Source organism: Oryzias latipes, chromosome 24, assembly GCF_053564925.1.
Source record: "Oryzias latipes strain Hd-rR chromosome 24, Olatipes_Hd-rR_3.1".
Taxonomy (NCBI): domain Eukaryota; kingdom Metazoa; phylum Chordata; class Actinopteri; order Beloniformes; family Adrianichthyidae; genus Oryzias; species Oryzias latipes.
In genome coordinates this window covers 18,298,926-18,323,635 of record NC_136260.1, presented here as the reverse complement: position 1 = coordinate 18,323,635, position 24,710 = coordinate 18,298,926, and the positions used below count along the sequence as shown (strand labels likewise).

The 24,710-nt window shown below is 41.0% G+C and overlaps 2 protein-coding genes across 10 annotated transcripts in view; both read right to left on the bottom strand.

Annotated features, from left to right (window-relative positions):
- The window catches only part of LOC101159717 (rho-associated protein kinase 2), a 34,509-nt gene extending 25,696 nt beyond the window's left edge, over nt 1-8,813 (bottom strand). For 7 of the 8 annotated variants that reach the window (XR_002872853.2, XR_013654144.1, XR_002872854.2 and 4 more), the window contains exons 1-7: nt 8,346-8,813; nt 4,957-5,038; nt 3,541-3,641; nt 2,899-3,036; nt 1,409-1,669; nt 878-1,022; nt 43-181 (exon numbers count right to left, since the gene is read on the bottom strand). Coding sequence is in view for 5 of the 8 variants with exons in the window: in XM_023952794.2 (XP_023808562.1) it covers nt 43-181; nt 878-1,022; nt 1,409-1,669; nt 2,899-3,036; nt 3,541-3,641; nt 4,957-5,038; nt 8,346-8,441 (962 nt within the window). In the remaining 3 variants the exon portion in view is untranslated. Of the gene's footprint in view, nt 1-42; nt 182-877; nt 1,023-1,408; nt 1,670-2,898; nt 3,037-3,540; nt 3,642-4,956; nt 5,039-5,184; nt 5,221-8,345 lie in introns of those variants that run through there. The other variant, XM_078943058.1, reaches the window with a different exon arrangement.
- Nucleotides 8,814-9,786: 973 nt separating this feature from the next.
- On the bottom strand, nt 9,787-22,919 carry LOC101172043 (sine oculis-binding protein homolog). 2 transcript variants are annotated; one of them, XM_011491580.4, is made up of 7 exons: nt 22,541-22,919; nt 19,937-20,066; nt 19,486-19,677; nt 18,791-18,942; nt 15,612-15,707; nt 13,510-15,444; nt 9,787-11,688 (listed from the first exon to the last, which is right to left on the bottom strand). In XM_011491580.4, the coding sequence occupies exons 1-6, from the start codon at nt 22,631-22,633 to the stop codon at nt 13,519-13,521; spliced, it is 2,589 nt and encodes an 862-aa protein (XP_011489882.2). In that variant the 5' UTR covers nt 22,634-22,919; the 3' UTR covers nt 9,787-11,688; nt 13,510-13,518. The 2 variants fall into 2 exon arrangements, with proteins under 2 accessions (XP_011489882.2, XP_023808878.1); XM_023953110.2 differs by having other exon boundaries at nt 13,510-15,423.
- Nucleotides 22,920-24,710: the final 1,791 nt, after the last annotated feature.

Genomic DNA, 24,710 nt, shown 5'->3' with positions numbered 1-24,710 from the left:
ATTCATAGCATTATAACAAAAACAAAACAATTCTGTGTGAACCTGTCGGAAAGAAAGGCGCAGATTAGATCTTTCGCCTCTTGAGACATTTCTACGTCATCTGGGAAGACGAGGGTGTTCTGATGATTCATGATCTTCCCGTACGTTCCAACGAGAGACTCTGCGTAGAAGGGAGTTTCACCTGTAAGGAGAAGCCATAGTTAATATTGCAAAAACTGTACATATCAAACTCATATGCCTTGACCCATTCCGATAATCTTTTGATTAAATAAAAGGGATAAATAATATTAATTATGATTTATTTTTTTGGCTAGAAATTGAATAAAGTCATATTCTAGGATATCTAATTTCTGCAGAGCGGCAGAGGTCCAAAGAAATTTAGCTCAGAGTTGTGGGCAGGAGGGTTGGTGCAGAGCAACCCCATAGCCCCTTCACCTCCCCATTGCTGAGAGCTCTCTGTTTACATGCTCTCCTGCTACTTTACATCCCCAACCTAACATTTGCGACTAAAATGGCGAGCAGTATTGGAGCTACCCAGTTGTGCATATTTAAGTCTGATGCCAGCTCACACGAAAAAAAAGGAAGACGTAGATGGATCTACTCATCCACAAGTGGATGCATCCGAATAGAGCGAAGCAGGAGCTTGCAGCTTGCTCAGCATATTTTCTACATAATCAAATAAGTTATTTTTAAACAACCTTTTTTGTCTGTTCCTTATAACTATTTGAATAAATACTCAGAAATGCAATTTGAAGCTCAATTTCTATTTATATGTCCTTCATCGTGAGAAAAATGCCACAAGGACATAGTAAAAACACAATTTTCCTCAGAATGGGTCTTTAAAAGAAATATAGAAAAAGACCGGGAGGAAACTCACCAACAAACATTTCATAGATGAAAACTCCAACCGACCACCAGTCGCATTCACGGCCGTAATGACCTTCACCACCTTGAGACTGGAGCACCTCAGGAGAGATATAGTCTGGTGTGCCCACCGCTGTGTCACAATGCACCATTCCTGACTGCAGACACACAAAGACACAAAAGAACCACACATGTTAAAAATAAGAGCTTGCCATTTTATTTTAAGATTTTTCTTTCTGACTGTGCTTTTACACAGGACAAGAAGTTGCATGACAACATCTGAGCAATGGAGATGTTTGCCTCAACTATGTGGAACCTGTTATTCTCCAAATTGCTGTGGTGAAAACAAACATTTCAAAAAACACTTTCCAGCCCAGAGGAGAGGCGGGAAAGCAGTTGCATTCCAGATCTTTTTTTTTTTTTAACACGCCAACTTCTGAGACCTTCTGACCCAGCCTGACGATGGAGTGCAGTTTGTAGTTCCACCCTCTGAACACCTGATGGTGCTCTTGAGCCCCAAGCATAGAAAGGGATGGACACTCACAGAGTCCATCTTCATGCATGTGCCGAAGTCGGCCAGCTTCAGGTGTCCGAGGTGGTCCAGCAGCATGTTGTCGGGTTTGACGTCCCGGTGGATGAAGCCCATGGAGTGGATGGCGTCCAGGGCGAGCACCACTTCCGCCGTGTAGAAGCAAGCCCACTTCTCAGGGAGGTCATAGTTCATGGTGAGGGTGACCAGGTCTCCCCCGGGCATGAACTCCATTACCATGTAGAGGTGTCGACGATCTTGAAAGGCGCAGCAAAGCTGGAAAAGCACAGTGGAATCTGATTTACAGAACTGTTCGGATCATCAAGCTAATAAAGACTTTTAAATGCGTCATTTCTACATAGAACATCAAATAACAGAAAAAAGCACACATCTGGCATAAAACATTCTGTGCAACCTGCTTGATGAAGATAGTTTCTGATCATTTAATGAAGACGTTTAACGTGTTTTCTTTAATAAGATTCAGTCCCTTGAGGCAAAAAAAAACACTCAGCGACTTTCAGGTTTTAGTTTGGTAATTTTGCTTTCACATTGATATCCTTTTAAGCATTTGCTGCAAAGTGCTGGTCTTCAGAACTGAGGGTTTTCCATCTAAGAGCAGAGATCAAGCTACAGGTGTGCCTATATCCAAGAAAATGAAGTATATTAATTAAATTTCGTGGGAGTATAAGATATTGCCTGGAGACAAGAGTATCAGTAAAAAGAAGTTAAATCTGAAGAATCTGGAGATAAAAAATAGATTAGAAAATGAATTATTATTTTAATATAAAAATATAAATAATTGTGCTGGTGTTCTATAACATCATCATATTGTTTTGACATTTCATTGATGGGATTTCATAGTTTTTTTTGGTCTATTTTCGAGTGATGTTTAAGAAATTATAAACGGAGAGAGAAAGGAAGTAGTTTTTTTTTTTAGAAAACTTTGATTTTCAGATAATAAAGGAAGAATATGTTTTTGGGTATTTTTCTTTTCTATCTGTTAATTTATGATTAGGAAAAGCCTTTTATTCAGGTTAATCAGACCTTATTCTAGACACAAGCAGTGCCTTTTTTTTTTCTGGCCCTATAGGGATAAAAACAATTTCCTTTGTTTTGCTGAAGGTGTCTTGTTCCTATAATCTTTAATATTGAATGTATTTTTAAAAACTCTACATATCTAGACTCCAAAAGAAGCACTTGAAGAAGCTGCAGAAACTGCTCTGCTCGAGAACCATTTGATGGTTTAACCCTCCAATCCAACCCCTCCAGTGCTGAATGTCAAGTAGGGAGACATTGTGTCGCATTTTCAGAGTTTTTGTTATGACTTGGCCTTGGATTAGAAGCGGACACTCTACCATCCGGCCACCTGTTCTCTCTAAGTAATGCAACCTAGAGAGTTCTTGCAGAGGTATGTAAAATAAAAAGTCAACTTCTTGCTTTTTCATCTTCAAGTTCAGCTGTTAGGATGAAAAAGATGTTTTGTAAGAAAAAAAACACGTGCACACCTGGACAATCCAGGGACTGTTGGAAAAGGCCATGATGTTTCTCTCCTCCCAGAAAAAAGCTGAATCTGACCGCTTGATCATCTCAAACTTGCTGAGCTTCTTCATGGCGTAAACCTTCTGGGAGGTTTTGTGTCGAACCTGCATGAGAAGGATGGGACAGCAGAAGAGCAAACGGGAGACTGTAAATCATATCCCTGCAAGGACAATGAGGAGAAGCTGGCTCAATGTCACTCTGACCAAGATAAAGGCAAAGAGGACAGAAACAGAGGACCACACCCACATCAAGACGTGCTTGCTCACGTTTTTAACACAAACATGCATGAGTTCCCCTGCAAAGTCCTGCAGCAGACAGCTTATTTATCCCCCACATAACAAACCTGTCCAGACTTGCTCCTACCCCTGAGCAGAAACCAGATTTTATCAGCAGAAAGGGCAGACATTTAAAAACACTTAAGCAAAGGAGTTGTTGCCAACGTTAAAGCCGAGAACCAGGCAACATTTTTTTAATGCAAATGTAAAACTGATTTATTTGGAAGTTGTAGTAAACTTTTGCTGATGGCAGCTCCCTCTGGTGGTTCACTAAAACCATGGACAGAAAAAAAAACTGTATTGGCTCTTTGAAGATAAAGAAAGACATCTCACCAGCTGTACTTCTCCAAATGCTCCTCTTCCAATCAATTTCACCTTTTCAAAGTCGTCAAGCTTCACCTGGAGCTCTTGCAGCTGACTCACCACCTTTTCATCTGAAAGTACACGCACAACTTCAGAGACATACTGAAAGAAATGCTGCATGCACTTGAACTTAAAAGCATCTGGAAGCACTCTGACTGAAAAAGCTGCCATTAGATGGCAAAAAAGACAAACTAGTTCACATAGATTTAAAATTTCTGTTAAAACAGTGGTTTAGACAATAAGTAGAGCTGTCAATCACCTGATCTAGTCATTAGGGGTTATGAGAATTTCAACCAAAGCAGGTGTTCAGGTACTTAAAGCACTTCACTGAATTGTCACAATGAAAATGAGGAACTATCAGCATCACTGAAAATGATACCAGTAACATCTCAACTTCAATACCCAGTCCAATGAAAATAGTGTTTTTAACATGTTCTTGTGGCATTTTTTCCCATCCATCTGAAACCATCTGAGCAAGTTAATGAGTTCAGTTCCCTAGAAATGAAGTAAGGCGGTAAATTGTGGAAATCTTTTACCCTCCCTTTGAGAAGGATGCACTTCAAAATGAAGGAATGTGGTTAAAGAAGGTGTGCAGAGCAATCTCAGACCTGACATGCTGTAACAGGAGTTGAAAACAGATGAGGGTATTTTAAATTCACTACACTTAAATAACACGGTGAAGACTCAATCTTATACAGCCGGCCTAAAGTTACTGCAGTGAAAGCCGGTTAAAAAATGTATTAATTGTTCAAGGACACTTTGAGGATCCACTCCGATTGAAATCATGTTTTTTTGTGTTTTTAACATGTTCTTGTGGCTATTACCTGTTGATAGGGAACCTATATAAAGAAAATTAATCTTAAAATTGCACCTCTGAGTATTCTTTGTTCAAATTGTTGCGAATCAGGCGCAAACAAAAAAAAAACGTTTGAAGAAAATACACCACAAGCAAACTGTTAAACCAAAAACACAGAGGTAACTACTGCTGCTGTGGAAAAAACTATATCCTGAAAAACACCGGGAAAACTTTTATAATAGATCAAAAAATGGTCAGAGTGGGTCTTTAACTGCGGGTAGTAAAGAAAATAACTTGACATATTGCTCAGCTTTTTTCTTTCTGAAAATACTGACTTTTATTTTTTCAAATGTGCAATTAGAGGAAAAGCTTTATAATGCTTTGAATGCAGTGTCAAATGACGTGTTCAACAAAAAATATATGAAGTTACTCAAAGGAGATGTACTGGAACAAACTGGTAAACATGCTCACGCTTTTCTTTCTTTAAAAAAACAGGCAATGCAATATATTATATATAAAATTCTTTATCTAAGTCACTAAATGTCATTTTACTTTGACTGCTTTAAAGAAAAAAGAAGTGGAGCTCTTACATCTGTTGAGGAAGGCCTCTATGTTTTTGTTTTTTCTCAGGACAGGGTAGTTCAGATCATGAGCCAACGCTTCCATAGAGTCCTGAAAGACAAAAAAAGAGAATTATTTAAGTAAATAAACAAAAATATTAATTAAATGAATTAACAATTTTTTCTATACAGAGAGGAAACTCATTTTTGTTTATCCAAACAGTACAAATATTTGCATTTACTACAACTTTTACTGACACATTATTCAACAGGAAAAAAATAGTATCCATATATTCCCGGTACTGGTGATTAAATCTTGCAAACTTGCTCCCCTATGACCTTCTGTTGGCTGATATATGTTCACAAAAGTAAGCAATGCAGGAAAGCAGTGAGAGATGAAGGAAACATTTCGTTCACCAGATGAGTGGGAGGGAGAACTGGAGCACTAATGACTGGAATGGCAAAAAACAAACACGGGACAAAGAGCGTCGGCCGCGCAGACAAAACATGTCATGTAACAGTAAAAAAAAAAACGTCACGTGATGTTGTTACAGCCGACTAGCAGAAAACACATCCCGTCCACAACACCCCCACATGGGGTCGGGGGCTGAAAGCTGGAGCCTCAGCAGCGTGGGGTTTCACGTGGATCCAAAGGCCTCTGAATGGATGAAGCAGTGGTGCTAAAGAGGTGGAGGGTGACCCCAAAGCAGAGGTCAGGTGGAGTCATCCACCTAGAATGTGTGCATAATGAGACGTTGAGTCATACCTTTTGGTGTTTTTATTTTTTGGGGATACGTGGGTGGACAGCAGCATGTGGAACAATTCTGTGCCTTTAAATAGCAGCAGTAAGGAGAGTCCTGCCCCCTCCGTCATGATGAGCAGAAATAGACCAAAGCTCAGACGCTATTGTTGGACAAAGAGATTATGTTTCTGAATCCAGTCTAAGCTTCTGATATTTGATCATTTTACACAGGGATTTTCCTAAAATTTTAGAAGCATAATAACATTTTAGTTTCATTTTATTTCAAAAAACAAACACAAATGAAAGCACTAACAGAAAACTGTAATTTAAGTTGATGAGCAGCTATGCCCCAATTAACATTAAAAACATGGAGGTGAACTGCAAAGCACCAATTATACTCGATGAAACTGGTTTTGGTTCTTCAGACCAAAATTCTGCAGAACAAGCCTATTCCAAAGAACTGGTCCACTTTACACATCAATGACTTAAGACACCTTTTAACATCCACACAGGAGTAACATCCATGTCCAGAGATGGTTAATGTTTGTTCCTGATGGCAGGAATCGAAACTTTTAAACTAGAAGTGGTGCCGCTTAGTGACATGGACCTTTGGCTACAGCGTGGTGTCAGACTCCAAGCTCAAAGGCTGACATGCATCCTGCTGTTTTGTTTTTTTAAAGAAATCCTAGTTGTCTGCTAGTCATGATCAGGTGTGTTTAGTCAATAAGGAGCTTCAATGGTAGGTTAGTATACAGGTAGGACACTGGCCCTCGAGGTCTGTAGCTTGACACATGTGGCTATAGGGTTACATGGTTCAGTGAAGTCAATGGAGAATTTCCTCCCATTTCCCGGCTGCCCTTAGTGGCCTTTTGAGGAACTGCAACATGTGCTACTTCCTGGTTCGGGTCATATTTGGGAAACAGAAGGTGAAACTGGGTTCAAATTCAAACCAGATTAAACCAGAGAAAGTAGTGGTTGCCCCAATGTTGATAACACACTGTAGTGCCCTTGAGCAAGGCCCTTAATCCTGGATGCTCCAGCAATGCAGCTCAGGACAACCGCAGGCGCTTGTGTGGTTCCAGGCATGAATGTGAGTGTGAAAAGGAAAGTCTGGTTTTAAACAAGCTTCCCTGATGAAATAAAGTTTGAACAAATGATGCCACGAAAGATGCAAAGCAGACAGGAACAAGGAGCTGCACAGATACACAAGGCTTTTTGTATTTTTGTGTTGTTGTAGAACGAGTTTATGACCAGTCAGGTGGTCACTCCTACACTGTGAAATGTGGAGGTAATAATGCTTATTGCATCCGTCAGAGTTCATACGTAATTTATAATGTATGCAAGCCTCAAACGTGATATAATATAAAGAAATTAGATGTTAAACTATAGTATTTCTCTTAGCAGAGCCCAAGTCCTTAAAAAAATTGAGGGAATTATCCGTTTTGATGTCCAAAAATGTTTTTGGAAATTTTAATATTTTTTTAAATAAATTGTAAAAGAAAATCACACGTGTTTTTGTTACGTTGAAGGACAATCTAATTATTATAATTTACATCAATTTTTTGACTAAATAGGCATTTTCGTCAGTATTTTAGGTACTAGAGGGCTTTGTAACGCAGATTTACCTTTGCACATGTTAGAAAACCATGTTCTTAAAAGATTATTATTCAATTGTTAATGTAAAATACATAGAGTGTGAATGCACACAACGTTAATCACAAACCCTGCAAATGATCACCAAATTTAATGAAGGGAAAAAAAGGGAAAGCCCAACATTGTGTCTTTTCACCAAAAAAAACAAACTGTTGTGAACAAACAGGAAATGATGACGTCAGGTCAAAGTTATCTCCATCTCAATTCCAGGAAATTACTTCAGCTTCCTGTGTTAGTTCTCTGCATTAGGAAGCATGATGGCTGTTGTTGCCGCATGCACCACAGGGCTGACCAGAGAAATGCGGCGCATGACGCCCGACTTTGTCTGCTTCTGACACTATCTGACTTCAGCTGGAGTTGAAATAATATCAGTCTTTTCATGTGACTCATTGCTGAGATTAGACATGCTTCGTCATTAGACTGAGTGTCCTGTCTGTGCTGCAGTACCATAAACACTTGTGTCATGCCCCAAAGGATGCCTTGGATATTTTTATTTAAGTTGATCTGATGATCCAAAAAAACACGCCAAATAGAGAGTAATCTCAACTCCTTTCCTCAGCAAAACCCTGACTTTGACAGGTGTGTTCATGGTATTTTTTTCTCAGCAGTGGAGCAAATGAAAACATGTTTAAAAGGAGTTCAAGCTTTTGATTGGATTCCTTCCTCATGCTTAGGTGTGAAGACCTATTTTAAGATCAGGATGTTTAAAAATGTATTTACATTTGCATTTGAAAGAAAAACGAGCTTCCTCCGGCCAGAAAAGTTTGCAAATCTTAGTTTAGGTGAAGCTTTCTGCTACTACAACTCTAAAAAAAAGACAAAGTAATGGACAGCTCCATGAACACGTGTTATTCTCTCCTCCACTAAGCCTTGTTCTACTATTCTCAGAGTATTTTTCCTAATCTTTATACTTCCCCCAGCTGTTACCTGGACGTGTCATGACAGGTGAGTTTTAACTTACACCTGAACGATTCTGACGCAAAACTCCCCCAAAACAAGGACCTCAAAGGGGACGAGAGCTCACCAGCAGAGTCTCCAAGTTCAGGGCCGACTGTGGGTTCCTCATGAGGGACTCCAGCTTCTTCAGCCGGCCTTCCACTCTGCTCTCCGCTCCCGGCATGATGACAGACTCCAACTCAAGACGACATGGAAATGAAATGGGACGAAGGTTGAAGCGCGCGGAGTTCTGCTTTCCTGTCCGAAGGCGCGCCTCTCTCCTGGCTCAGCTCTGCATGTTTGCTCTGCTCTCCACTTTGCGGCTGGACTCCTCTGGTTAATTATTCATCCAAAACTGCGGCTCTCTTTGTTTATATCGCAGAAGAAACTTGTGGAAAGCGAACAGACTTTAGGGAGATCGAAGGTTGCGCGCGCCTTTTCAGGTGCTCAATGCCAGGTAAGTTGAAAAGTAAAGTACGAAGCGAAAACTGCGCCTCCAACCTGTATGACCCTGTAAGCGTAAAGTTAGTCACATCAGAAAACTGCATCCGGTTTCAATTGTTTACACTGATTTCAAAATAAAACTCGGAAGTCGACTTCCAAATTTCTTTATAATTATGTTTATGATGCTGCTGCTGCTGATTATTATTTTGATTATATACAAAGAAATATGTCTCACAATAGTTAAAAGGAACCCCAGGGATTCATTGGAGTAAAAAAATCACAAACGTTCACAAAAAAATTAAATGTTCATTATTTGTATATATTAGTCGTAAAATGGCCAAAATATCTTTTTATGTTTCCGCTTAAATCATATTATTTTGAAAACACCATATTGCTTGAAAAGAAACTATACAATTTCCAAAAATAACTTACATTATGTAAAAAAAAGTTTTTTTTTATTTAGAAAATTTGAGTAAAAGTTTTAATTAAAAAGCAAACAAACAAAACTACCGGGGACTTCATTTAAAAAGTTCTAGACACTTCCGGTTTCCGATTTGCGTAACCAAAATAAATCCAATTTAAATCTAGGATTAGTTTTTTTTCTTTTTTAAACCTCGTTCAAATAGATTTTTTGTAAAGACACTACAGAGGCTTTTGTCATTTTCTGGGGCAAAATAGAAATGAGAAAAAATACTTCTGAATAATATCGTAATAATAAATAAATAAATAACCAAATACTGTCAACGTTTCAATTATTTGTATTTAATTTTATTCTTAATAACGTGGATTAAAATGTTTAATCAGATACATTAGAATTGAAGGAATACATGGGCTGGGCAGGAATTCTTTTTCCTTTCGCTCACTGATCTGCTTTTACCGTCAGCAAAGACGCTCATCGACTTGAAGAATGTCAGGAATGCTGATGCGTTGCCTTTGAGACACATTAGTCCTTTAAATAGAAATCTACACCAACCATAGTCTAACTAGACTCTACTTCACATGGTATCATAATTCAAACTTCAATTAATAGATCATAAAAACAGAGCCAAAACTGTAGGGCAGAAAAGGAAACATCAAACATTGTCTTTTATCTTACAATATCTTTTATTTTATATATTTTACTTTACAAAGAGATCTCCACCAAAGTTTTTGGTTACTTAATCTTTATTCAAATACAAACAATGAGACAGATACAGTTCAGATAAGGAGCAGACAGAAGAGGTGAAACCTGTGCATTTGACACATTTTGTACATGTTTTATAAATCATTTCAAGAATTACCGGTATATTTGGATCAGTTACAGCTTTTTAATGTTTTCACCTTTTGGCATCCATCATGTATGTAGTACTGTCAAACATTCCTGACTGCTGAAGATGACATTGTCATGATGACTTTCCATAAAAGGAAATAAGTGACAAGCAAACGTGTTGTGAAACAAGGGACACATAGAGAAACACAAACATGCAAATGATGGGGGATTTTGGAATGATGGCAGGAGGGTGTCAGGCCTTAAAGTCTTGTCGGTCAAAGAAAATCGGAAGCTATTATTTTAAATTCCCCTCCGAAAGTAGCATCAAAAAAGGTGACAGGTTTGGCGATTAATCAGACAGTGCAGAGCGCATGGCTGTGTCCAGTTTCAATCAGACCGTCCATTTATTGCCTTCTGGTGCTTTCTATCAATAAGAGCAGGTGCAAATATAAAGAAGGCAAATACTGCCCTCTAGTGGACATGAAGCATACACACTTAAACAAGGGACTTTACAGCACAAACAAAAATAATAATTAAGAAAATACAAATGTAGTAGTAACGCTTTTTTAATGAGAATCTACAGATGTATCATCCATAAGTTAATATTATATCAAATAATATCTGTATTAACTAAAAACTGAAATCGCACAAAAGTTGACTAGCATCTAGGTGATCTGGCAGGATCAAAGTATCCCCAGCAGCGGGAAATGTAATACTGATTGCTGTATTTTACAGCATTTGATGCCTTTGAGTACAATAGCACACTTAGCAATGTTACTTTGTCTAATTATGTCCAGTATCTTCAAAGCTGATTGTGGTTTTCACTGTCAGGAAGTTCATGTGTGACACTCAGTGCTCACCATCATCTCCATCTGCTGTCCAAAATGTTGGAGCTATCAGCATAACCCCTGTCTGCTGCTCTGCAACACTTTGGTTTGGGATTATTAGAAGGATTCTCTCTTCCAGGCTTTCCTCAGCCTCACAGTAAGAAGTCCCAGAAGGGAATAGAGAGGAATTAAACATCATAACCACTGAGTGTTTAACGTGCTCTATTTAGATTGGGTGGATAGGCAACAAAATGAAGGCTATATTATATTTCGGTCTGTTTCTCAAAAAAAAAAAAAAAAAAAAACTCCTGAAGCCTGAGCCCCCATCAGCTAGGTAACCCAAAACCTGTAGTGGGGAGTCACCGTGGGATATGGGAAGGGGAACAATGTGGCTCTTTGTGCAAGCTGGGCAGCGAAAACAAACCGTTTCCCCTGGAAAGAGATCATGTTCAGGCTCCAAATGAGAAGACCACACAAGGCTGATCAGAGACTTGTCTGCCGTGTGGAGCAACGAGAGACGGAGGAGGAGAAGGAGGAGGAGGAGGAGGAGGAAGAGGAGCGCATCTGTGCAGTTGTGCACACATACAACTTTAGGGCAATGTGACAGAAGTGGAGAATCTGAGAATCTCCCCTTCAAGTGCTTACTGAACACACTGCAACACACAAAACGCGGTTGATGCTCTTTGGTCCAGAACAAAGTGTGTGACTGTGCTGTGTGTTCATCTCTTATGCTGTGATGATTTGGCCATCTGGACTGCTTCCTGGGTTGGCACCCTGCTGGTCTACAGGCAGAGCAACACTCTGGTGGGCTGACAGGCGGCGGGACAGGCTGCAGGGTGTACACACCGGTGTTGTCCACAAGAGGGAGCGGCACTGATTCTGGCACTGCCGAAGGGGTTTAAACAGGGAGTCTGTTCATTTGGTGAGAAGGTAAAAAAACAGAGAAAGAGGAGAAAAAAAAGGGATGAAAAAGATTCTGGGCTGATTCTGAGTCATTTTCATCATATCTTATATCATGCTGTCCTGCTCTGGAAAACTTTAATCCAACTTCCAAGGTATTAAATCATGTCAACACTTAGATAACTGTTGAGCTGAAAACAAGCGAAATTTGAACATCTGGCCTTTCCTTCTTTCACTTTGATTCAGTCCCTTGAAGGTCCAAGTCCGGGTTCTGTACTCCCTCTTTCCCATTGCGCTGTAGTTTTATACCCATGTGGTGGATTCAAATTACATGGGGCTATAAAATATCTCAAATAGAGGCAAGGAAAACAGAGATGTGAAAAAAAAAATGTTTCTCAGTTTCCTGGGGTGAAATCTTCTTGTCGGCTGCTGACTCTGTCAGAGTGGGTGATTTTTTTGTTTTCAAAGACTCATTACAACAAGGACAATGGACCAGGACAGCAATGTTAGGCTCAGAGTACAGAGGTGGCAAGTTAAAGTCATTCACATACGACAGCCAGATCCCATTACACACAACGCATGGCCATAAATCCCTCTGCACGGCACAAGCAGCATGCTGTGATTTCATATGTATTGGTTACTAAGGCAATGAATGAAACCTCAACAAATGACGAGGACCAAACGGAGAACTCATTAAAGTGAAAGAAAATCTTGTTGTGCTTGAAACCAAACATCTGGAGTACAAGATAAAGGTTCTGTTCAGTATGTCTCACTGCAGCCGTTACAGCTAAACATGATTTTGAACTTGACTCCTCACATATGGAGGCCCGGAGAAGAATATGGGGAAGGGAAGCATGCCATCTGAAATCGGAACCGTTGCTGTAATATCAGCAGATTAATCTCAGCCATACAGCAAAACTGAAACATGATCTTGTTATGGTGAGATATCAGCGGGTGGGGATGACTGGTGTGTGTTAAACTCCAACCATCGAGCAAGAGAAGCCAGGGGGTTCTGTGATTGGGCCAAAGTAAGGAGGCTTTCCTTATTCTAACAACAACATCTGGTTGGCAGCAAACAGCAGAGGAGAGGGAAGAAAAGGAAAAGCACTGAAAAAGGAGAAGAGAGTGCAAACTTATACAAGGGGTGAGAAGAGCCAAAGCCAGAACAGGGTGTCGTTGTGACACATGTAATCGGATCGCTATGATTCGGCCTCTGTGTTTTCTAATGAAGCCCCAGAGCTCCGTCACTGCTGAGGGTGCCTCTCATATTCTCAGCGCCTTGCAGTCTGCCCGTCTCTACAGCGACCTCGGAAAGATGTCCTTATTGCTTTTTCAGAGATCTTTCCTTTTATATACAATATAATAATATGGAAACTGTTTAAACTCTTTCTGAAACTGAATACAAAATGTATTTTACAAAATTGTTGCCAATAAAACAGACCATCATGCAAACAAAGCGTTGCAGTTGTCAGGCTGAGGTGAAGTGATTGCCTTTCAAAGTGACACTCAGTGCTTGTGCCCTCCACCTCCTTCCCCTGCTGTAACTTTAGAGTATTGAGGAGTGCCAGGTTACTGGGATTCTCTCTGTTTGGCGCCATGCTGTTTAGTGGCCATGCTCACACTGTGAGATCTGTGATTAAGCTCAGTCTGTGTGCACCAAAGTGTGCCTCATCGCATTTTTTTAACCTTGGTTAACCTGCATTTAATGATACTATTTTAATTAGCAATAGATGCTGAGTTGCTGCAGAAATGCATGTAAATAAGTTGAAACATCAAACTCTGCAGCTTTAATTTAATACCTTCTGTCAAACAATATGAAAAGAATGTCTCACCTCTATTCTCTACTTATTCTGATCTCGGATTCGTAGGCATCGCCTCTTTAAAGCTGGCTCCATGTCCCCAGCGCTGGGAATATTAGTAGGACTCCTCAGGCTACCCTTGTCCCTGAGTTTAGGCAAGAGCAGTGGGGTAGTGGTCACACCTGTCTTTGGCGCTGTGGGCAGGGCATAGGCATGGTCTTCATCCGGAACACGAGCATCTTCTCCAGCATCCCCAACTACAGTTACTGGCCCTTCTAACTGACTGGGCTGGCCTTCGATCCGCACTGGGCTAACAACAGAGCACTTGTTCTCCTTGATAGCTTCCAGTTCACTAAGTGAAGGGTCCTGGGGTGATGCTGGTAATCTCTGGGGCAGGGAAGAATCCATACTGGGAGGCATGGATGAGGACGACACCCCGTTCTTACCATGGTCCTGAGACGTCAGAGCAGAAAAGTTGGCATCATATGAATTGCTGGTTCCTGTTGGGCTGGGTGGACCTTGAGAAGGTGGACTGTGGGAGTCGTGCTCCTGGCAGACTGCATCCTGTAAAGGTGATACCTGTAGAGGGTGGGTGGCTCTGATAATATCCTGGAGATCTGTTCTTTTAGCCTGCCCCACTGCTGAGTTGTCTGAACCAGACAAGTCCATCATTCCATTCACATTAGGCTCTGGCTTTGTGTGTTGGAGAACCCTCTGAATGACCTGTCGCACTGTCTGATGCTGCTTAGGGTCTGGCAGTCCATCTGAACCAGCTGCATGGCAGGGTGATTCATTGTACTGTGTTCTGGGGGAGGATGCTCCACTTTGTGGTGTAGATGCTGGGGACAAAAATGGCCTCTCAGATTTAACCCAGTCTCTGTCCCTTAAGTTGGACTCATTTGGTGAGGTGACACCTTGTGAAAAGGCTCCGTCCATTTTTTCAATTATCAATCTGCAGTCTCTTTCAGAAACCCCTGGAGATGACACTCTGGTAGTCCTGGATCTGCTCCTATCCACCCCCTCTGGCACGGGTTGTATGACTCCACTGTGACATGGAATTTCTACAGCTGCTTTAGCAGGGACTGGAATGGGGATAGGAATTGGGATGGGAACAGGCAGGGGAACAATGATGGGATAAGGCACCAAGACAGTCGGTTGAGGCAAAAGAGGACTAAAAGTAGGAAAACCAAAGTTCATCATTGGGGGAATTGGAACAGGACCTCTTGGCATCATGTTCATAGGAGGGGAATGCAATCCGGGGAAGTAGGCTCCTGGGAAAGGAGGCATCAGCCCAGGTGGATTAATGGAAGCAGAAGAGGGTGGCTGCATGTGTGGCGAATGTGGAGGTCTATGAATAGGGCTTGATGGGGGAGCTGGATGTCTAGGATGATTGGCAAGAGGGCTTTTCAGGCCCTGAGCATGAAGAGGAGGTCTGATGAAGGGTATGGGGATTTGAGGTACTGGTTTTTGATCCAGAAGGGGGCGAGGTGGAGGTAGTGGGTGAGGGTGGGACACCTCCACAGCGGGAAGAGGTGGAGGTGGCTGGATGGATCTCTCTAAGGTCCTCAGCCCTGAGACTGGAACTTTGGAAGAGAAAGAAGATTCTTCTGAGTGGGGGTTTCTGGTGGATTCTACAGATCCGTGCATTGGAGCGGGTCCTTTAGGTGACAGACTCATGTTGCGTATTTCTCCTGCGATGTTGTTGCTGTTCCAAGACTCAGGAGTGAGCAGCTTTTGCCCAGCTACACTGCTGTCCACCCTTCTGCCCTGACTGGGTCGGCTTGGACTTGAACTGGTGCTGTTGAGAGCTGCACGAGCTTCTCTGTAGAAAACATCCATCTTGTATTGGTTCAAGCACTTGGTGCTGCAGAACTGAAGTCGTTCTTCTCCAGATCCAAAGTCCAGGTATTCCTTAGTGTGACGAACATGTTTGCACCAATCACATACCTGTGGTACAGGAGAGACAGACTGTGGAGGGTCAATGAAGTATTCTTTCAGGAAACATTTGAAAACTATACAGAAACTTAGAAGACTGAGGAGTTTTCAGCGTTCCACTGCATCCTAAATTTTTAAATAAAAAAGCATGCAAATACACAAACTTTACAATAAAAACCAGATTAATGAAGTCCTCTTACTCTGACACTGCTGTTTATCTTGAGAACGAGTCTCGGTGAGTCTTCTGGATGAGTATGCTGAGGTGATCTGTCACTGTGGAGGTCTTCATCTCTGGCCTGACAGAAGAAAAGACATGACACAACACTGTCAGGCAAATCGAATCCAACCTCGGATGCTAACCGGGAGTCATTCTGTAGAAACCAAATATAAACTTCCAACAATGAAAGTAACAGTTGGTCAATGTGTAACTTAACAACAGAGAGCGAATTTCAATGAAACAAAAAGGAACAAACAATGTGCAGTGAGGGACAAACAAATAGGGGAGTAATATAACTAATGTATTGTCATGTTAGTGATGGTCCTGCCAATATTAATATTGGAAATTCCTTGTGATTCATGTAAAGTGATCTGCTGTGGGTCTTAGTGCTCCCCCATCTCTGTGACCCAATGAGCCGTGTTGAGTTACGAAACATGAGGCAGCTGAAGGTAAGGTATGCACTGAAAGTGGACACCTCGCCCCAGGCCTCCTGGCCTTCCTCTCCGACAAGCAGCAACAGGCAAACAGAAACGCTTTCCTCTTTACCCATGAAAAACTGGAGTTTTTGTTGTGCGCGATCAGTTCGGACATTCTTTTTGCCACCGCTGTCGGCAAACAAATTCACCTTTAGTGTAAATAATTCTGTAAGACTATACAGTAGCTTATCATTCTTCACATATGAAGGCAGGACAACCATTGAACCTGAAACTTCAATGTCACGAACATCTATGTTTGCAGCCTTTCTTTTCCATCAGAGAAGAGCTGCATAATGGCCGGTCCCTTCTGATGGGGTCCTTTACAAAGATTTACCCTCCTTAAACATGTTCTTCCATACTAACTAGGAATGCTGTTCTTCGAGATCTCCCCTTTTTAAATTCCAGTAAATGATCCATCACTTATGACCTCACATAAGCGGGGGGTATCTGTTTCTGTAAATTTTGTAACCACCTGATGCCTTTCTGTATCACACTGCTGGTTTGAACTGTGCACAAACTGGTCCCTTAGGTGTTGGATGTGGACACCTGAACATATACATGGAGTTGTATGATAGCTTACTAGACATAGTGAAATCAGGCAGAAGTACTGTTTAAATCAGGACATCAGTTAAAAGTTTTTCAAAGACAGAAAATCTTGTCCTCGTGAGGCCTTGAAGCAGGTAAAACAGCTTTGGCATTTTATACCAATTAACTAGTTAAAAAAAAAAGCTAAATACAAAAAGGGTGTTTAAGTAATTCTTTGCTGAAAGGCTTCGAAAGTTCCAGTCATTTAGTGATTAAATCAATAATATCAGTTTGCGGGACCGGAGGATTTAGGTCTACATTTTCAAGAAGCTAAAAAAGAAAGAAATTAGCAATAATCTTGGAAATTAAATTTCTACTTTAAATCAGTTTAATAAGAGAGGAATTTGCAAACATTTCAGTGGATTTGTGTTTGGAAATGGTGTATTTCAAGCAATCAAAACAAAAATAAGAGTGGACAACAGGAATGTATATCTATATAACGATATATCAAACTTTGGATAATTAGTCATGAATTGATTTGAAAGTATATGCATAAATCCACATACATGTGCCAATAATGCAATTATAGTTACTCTTAATCTTTTTTATTTTATTTTATTTTTTTAAATTCTTTTTATTGAGTTTTTAGAATATTTTCAAAACAGAAAACACTAACAGATCACAAGAACAATTTGTGAAAAGAAAAAAAACAGAATAATGTAGAAAAAGAAATGGAAAAATAAATAAATAAATAAATAAAAATAGATAAAACGACAGTATTTAACTGTTTTTTGCAAACTCATTACTAAAGGTGGACCAAACATTGAAAAATTTCCCGTCCTGTCCCTGCAGGGTGTACCTAATTTTCTCTAAATTTAGAAAAAACAAAATGTCTCTGATCCACTGGATGTGTTGGGGGGGGGGGGGGGGGGGGGCTGTGCTTGCTCCCAATTTAAGAGTATGATTCTGCGTTTAACTAAGCATGTGAACTGAATTACCCTACGTTCTGATTTCTTTTTAAAAGTTTGAGGATCGGTGATTCCCAGAATTCTGTTGAAGGGGGTCAAACTTGACCGTCTGGTTTAAAATTTTTGACAGTGTTAGAGAAACATCAGACCAAAATTTGACAGCTTAGAGCAACTCCAACACATGTGCGACAAAGATGCTGGAGCCTGTTCACAGCGTATACAAAGAGGGTCAACATCAGGGAATATCTTACTCAGTATAATTACTCTTAATCAACCTGTTACTACCTCTTATACATCTTGTACATCACACATTGAAACCAAGAAATATTAAGTTTGTCAAATGGAGTTTAATTAATTGCTTGAATGGAAGGAAGAGAATTACTGTAATCCCACCCCATTATCCTTTTTTTTATTTTATTTTTTACATAAATTATAAAAATCTTCAAGTGTTAATACAATCAAATGACAAAGATGAAGTGCATTCTAATTACATAAGAAGATATAACATTTTTTCTGAAATCATTATTGCAAAAGCTCAAGTATCAAAATGAAGTGCACTGTTCATTGAAAAACAATATTTACAATGGACTTGCCAGCAAATTTATCCCAAGACTAAATTGCAAAAACTCTTTAAAAATGTCAATTTAGTGTTAATATAGCATAAAACTGGTTATGCTCAGTGGTAGAAGGATGATGTGAGATGTGAACTATCTTGTCTGACAGCTAAATCTTGACTGAACTTCTGTCACTAAACAGGCTAATGACTCCCAAAAACATGACTAAATATTTACAGTGTTTAAACAAAAACCTGCACATTTTGTTAGTTTGGTGAACATTAGTGGGTCATAACAATGTAACAGATTGAACGTGTCTTGTTGAAATTGAAACCTCAGTGTGTTACCGCCAAAGTGGTTCTGCAAAGTTTGACTGAGATTTGTCCACAATGGTTGGGATTTCTATCTCTAAACAAATAACACGACTGCATAAAATGTCATGCCTTGATATTCATTTGAGATTATATTTACCTGATTTGAATATCTGTTCACTACCAAGTTAATTCAATAATATTTTTCTAATTTTCTAATTTTACTTAACTGCTGAACTCAGGACTTCAATGATTTCATCAACAAGAGGTGAGCAGAAATCAAACTTTAAAGCCCTAAAATTTGTGTGAGAATGCCGTCAGTACTAACCTTGTTTCGCTTGAAGTAGGCCCGTCTGCAGGCGGCAAAACACTTCTCGCTGCAAAAGCTCTTCAGCTCTGAACCCATACACAGCGAGTAGCGTTTCACACCTTCTTTCTGGCACCAAACACACACTATCTGCACATTCTGTACATCTTCCACTGCAAACGGAAAAGAAAAAGATTAGTGATATGCACTGAAATTACTATTGCTCTAAGTGGTGTCCTTATGTGTTTTGATAAAGATCAGATAAACAACAGTTATCTGAACAACTTTTTTGGCATTTTCTTCATTAAATGTTTCTGTTTAATGCATCACTGCCACAAAATTGCTGAAGTTTCTTTTAACTTAAAGTGAAATGTAGCAATGAAGGAAGTTGACCTTGTCAGTTAGTAACACCTATTTAATATTGGTGAAAGCAGAGCACTGACAAGATTACAGCTCCTAACAATGTTCATTAAACGGCGGCTGTTTAAAAGCTGCTGTTAAAGGATCTGTTTAGCATCAGTGTTTCCTTTTTATCGTCTGACATTTATTAATTTTTCATGACAGTCACCTAAATAGATAATAAATAATTTTAGTATTAATAAAACAGTTATTTTCAATGAAGGACAAGCTAATGAATGCAACTTTTCAAGGATTGATTGAACGATAAACCGAGAACCAAGAAACCAAAACAGGATCATTTGTGTTGAATCTCCTACCTGCTGATGGCTTTATGAGGGGAACAATAACAGGGGCACTCTTGTGCTCTTTAGGGGTCAGGGATGAGCTTGTTGAAGATGAGGAGGGTGAGGATAAAGGCACACTGGAAGATTCCCTCTCTCCGCTCTTCATGGCAAGGACTGAGTGACTCATTTTGGAGTCCAGTATTTTGGGTTTTGGCAACGAGTTTTCTGAGAGACATGAGAAAAAAAGAAACACCGGCTTTGCTTTTGCTTATAATCTAATGACATAGACGTTTCTCACATGATATTATCATCGGTTTTGCACAAACAACGGATACATCTTAATGAATGCCACTTGAGAGGCTACAGTTATAGGAGAAAATGTTTAGCAGATTGTAAACTGACTTCATGTCTGCAAAGAAACTCACAGAACCTGTTGGGTTGTGAAAAAGCACAACCCGAGTGACCTGTTGGCACCCGCCCTCACCTTTTAGCACAGACACATGCTGTCGCCTCTCTCTGTAGTTTCTTATCTCATTGGCCTCGGATTCCCTCAGGTCTACCTTGTCATATCCGTACCATCCCAGGAGCTCGTTCATGGTGCTTTCTGCAAACGTCTACAATGGAAAAAAAACAAAAAACAAACAAAAAAAAAACGGAAACATGAAATCTGAGAGAAAAGCCTCCCTGCAAAGGGGAATTTGTGAGGATGCATTTTAATTCTGTATTAACCATAATCAGCCCTTCGTACTCTGAATCAATGCGAGGTATTCTTCCCCAGCCATGGCTCTGTTTGAGAAATGAATAGGGGCACAGTGGAGTACAGTATGACTCTTTTTCCATGATGTGTTCAACCTGTTTACTCTAGCTAAATCTGAGATGGAAAGGTTTAAAACCTAACACCAGTGTGAAATCACTGATTCATTTTTTGTTTATCTCTGTTAATTGGAAGAAAAAGCGAGGGAAAAGGAAACTGTGCAGCACAGATGGGTTGTGTGCTCTCACTTTTTTATTATCATTATTATGACCAGATGAAAAACACACACGGAGGTCTCTCTCTTTATCCACCCACCTCACTATGTGGCTTTAGTGGAACCGGATTGGAGGGGAAACCTGATCCGAAGCGGGCAGAAATCAGAGCGGGACACCCTACACCACATCGGGTCCCACGGTTCTTGGAAATGCCCCACTCCTCTCTCCTCTTCTTGTCCTAATGTCCACCACTCTTTCCCCTTTCTCCACCGTTCCCAACCCCTCCCCTTCAACCACCTCCTGTCTTCCCTATCCTTGCCTCCATCCCAGCACCTTCCAGCTCTGACACCCGACACACCGCTGCTTCTCAGGTTTCACCCTTTTCCAGCACAGCCAGTCTGCTGTGGTGGCGTTGTAGTGCTGTAGTACTGAATGCACATTCTTTCCCCTGCTTTCCTCACTCCGACCTCTGCTCTGCACCAGGGCCTCAAAGAAATGGATCTCTCCCTTGCTTGCTCACTTGCTGATGTGTGTGTGTCTGGACGTGTGTGTGGGTGAGCAGCGGTATCATGTCCAGCTAAATATGCCTAACGATGATTAAAGTTAGGTATCCGGTGTCTGGTGCTGCACTCGTGTCTGACGTGGAGGGAGTAGGTCTGAATGTGGTGTTGAAACTGATGTATTACAGAGGCAACTCTGGGATGGACCTCAGTTGAACTAGAAATCAGTGAACCAGCCTTCTCGTCTGACTTTTCCTCTCTGTTTGCTCCTACTTTTTCATTTCATGCATCTGAAACCATCTAATCTTTGTAATTTTATTCTGGAGTTCAAGAACTGTACATTCATCATGACAACGTCCTGGATTGAGTTGCTTCCCAAGAAAACGGACCAAGTCCTGAGTTCCTGTCGAATACATTTTTTTCTTATATTTTCCTCACCAGACCCTGTACCTCCAACAATGTTGTTTTTGTTTCTTTTTGGCAGTTTGGACAAACATCTGCTTCATGAGAGTGACAAGCCATGTCCCAAACCACATAGAGACTTGCAGCCAAAGGCAACAAACTGGGGCCGACCCCAAGTTTCAGCTCAGGCAGGCTTACATCAAGGGCGGATAGTGTTTCACGTGTTTTGATTAAAATTAGTTAAGATGAAACTCTACACCTCCCCTGGATATCAAACGCTACAATCCAAACCACTCAGACAAAAAAAGAACACATTTCCTCTCTCACGAAGGGCCAGAATTTCCCCCACAGAAACTGCTTGTCTTTTCAGATTTCTCCGCTCCAGCTTGAGGGATTCTTGAATATCCTTCACCACCAAAGCCAAGCATCTCAAATAGCCGGTGTCCAAACCCAAACAAAGCAGACAATCCGAGGATTAGTTTCCATACAAGAGGCTCATTATAGTGGGAGGCAATTGTGTCTGTTACAGTGATTTTACTTCTTATTGCCTGAGCAGTTGGTGGCCTTTAACACAAGGAACACTAGAGAGATTCCTAACACACATGTCATAAGTGAGCAGTTTTGTCTTTCAGCGGGAGCTTGCCTTTAATGTCATGTTTGCATTCTTCAGAATAGTGTGGCAGTTCATTTGGAGTCTTCCCAGCTGAAACATGCTATTTAAGGAAAATAAATGCCCCCCCCCCCCTCTTTTTTTCTTCCCTCATGAGCCTCTGTGGTGCAGCAGGCGAGCGCACCACAGGGAGCGCGGAAGAAGTGACGCACATCTGGATCTCCACTGGACATTACAGTATGCACGTCCGGCCACAGCTGGCCTTACATGGCGTCATGTAGGTTAAAAAATAAACATTTTTTAGAGGAAAGAAGTACCAAAAATATATCACATAGTTCTGAAACTGTTTAATTAAAAAAAACTTTCTTCGTTTTGATTTTTTTTTCTGCCAAAACGCAAGAAGGCTTAGAAAAACAAAAACAAATTCACGTTCCCTTGTAAGTGCCTACACGGAGCAAATAAAATAATTTAATCAACAGTTCATAATGAATGCTTGTTTATTAACGCCAGCAGTGATTTGTGCGCAGCTTCTGCCTCTCCCTGCTGCCAGAATCTGCGTGCGTAAAGAAGCCTTGGCTGCAACCGAAGCGCGCCAGAAGACTCTCACCTTCATCTCCTGGTTGATCTCTCTCTTCACGGGGTGCGCTGGTTTCCTGCTGCGTTTATTTTCTGGGGGTCTGCCTTTCTCCATCTCTGGCATAGTCCCCGACTGGCTAGTAGATCCCACGCGGATCAGTGCAGACAGTCAGCTGGAGCGCTGTTAACGGACTCGCTGAGAGTGGAAGTTGTCACTCTCGGTGACAGCGGCTGTCATTCCCGGACGTCCGAGTCCGTCATTCAGAGCTTCGCACCATTCGAGTCCAGTGACATGCGTGCAGTCTGCGCGCCGCACACTCCGCCGCTGAACAATCCCCACTCTTTCCTCTCCGCTATCAAGCTCACAATAAGGTCCGAAAGAAATTTTCCGGTGGAGATTTTCAAAATATAAGCTTCTTGATCCTAACAGCAAAAAACAAGCAACCAAACAAAAAAAGTTCTGGTTTTATTATGAAATAAACAAAAGAAATATACTTAAAGGATTTCAGCTAACATTTTACTGCAGACGATAAGAGAAGAGTAAATTATATAGGCTTTTTAAACAAAAGTGCAAAATATTCAAAAGCACAGAATATGAAAAGATACTATCATTTAAATAGGTTGGGACTTCATAAGGGAACTTTATTTTCTCACTTATTTCAAGATGCAGCAATAATTCAACTATTGAAACGTTATTTAGATGTGTTTGTGTTAAGTTAAATCATGTTTTTCTTTTCTTTTCTTGATTATCCTTTTCACAATATTTCTATGTTATGTGTACCATAGCACTAACCATTGTTTTGATCCACTGGTCCACATTACAAATGTGTTTTCTAAAAAAATACTTTATGAAAAGATTTTGAGTGCATATGACTGGCTAAATGGAAGAATAGATGGATGCATGGATGGATGGATGCATGGATGGATGGATGGATGGATGGATGGATGGATAGATGGCTTAATGGAGTTTAAATAATCCAGATTTCACTTTTGGAAAGCACGATTTTGTTGGTAATTTATGTTGAGGTTGCTTGAACTAAACGTTAAAGGCATATTGAACAATCAGGTGTTCCCCATCTTTTATTGTGAAGGGTTGGCCACCCCATGCCGGTCCTCATCCTGCTCTCTCTGCGGGGAGGGCCCTTTCATTTGATGTAACCCAACACCTGGCGCCCACCCCTCCCAAATCTCAACAGATACATTTCATAAGGAATGCAAAGACTGTGTTTTATCTGAGGGGACACAGTACAAACACTGTCTGTGCGCTCTTGTCCTAAAATAAAGAGATGAAAAGAGCGCTGCGGAGTAAGTGATACACAGGCACAATGTTCCAAACTTTCTCCAATGGCATGTGTTTGATGAGCAGCCGTGTGTGGAGCCAGTGTGCGCGCGCAGCACCAACACCTGAAGTCCACTTTTGGACTGAGCTGCGCTCCGTGACGCACGAGGACGCATGAAGATGCTTCTGTTTCCTAAGAGTTTTGAACATGTGAACATGTGAGGTTCTCGTGAAACATCTCCAAATGTCTCCTCTTGGATGAAACCAGACGTATCCAACAGAAGCAGGTAAGCGCACAGGCAAAGCTGCCTCCGTCCCTTCCCTCCCAGTTTCCACACGGCTCCAGTCTGCTCTGCTCGGAGAAATCCAGAGAGCCAGCTCGTGTAAACAGAAATCCGATCCACATGTGCAGGGCTTGGGTTCGCCCCCTCGTAGACCTGACACCTGATCCTGCCTGGCTTTGGGAAAAGAGCTTATCTGATGCCTCACAAAGGCCCCTCTCTCCTGACAGTGCACATCTGGTGCCTCTGCAGGGAGCGCAGCCCCCCCATCCCACTCCCCCTCCAGGTCCCTCTTCGGGGTGAACGAGCGTCTCAGTATTTCATCAGAAAATCCACTTAGGTACACAAATGACAGAGGTGGAGACAGTCTGCAAGTCTTAAATTACAATTCTCAACATCTGGAGCGAATCATGGAAATTGGCCACTTTGTGTACGATTACTTACATTACTGTAAAGGCGCACATTTGGAAGATGACACTATGTATCTGCATTGTTTCCTCCGGTGGGGGGCGATGTCTACTCAGCTTTGAGTTTAATTTACTAATTTCAGAACGCTCATCATTCAGCATAAAAACAAACAAAAATGTACATCAAACAAATTAAAAAGAAACAAAACAAGGAAAAACAATTTCAACAATTTA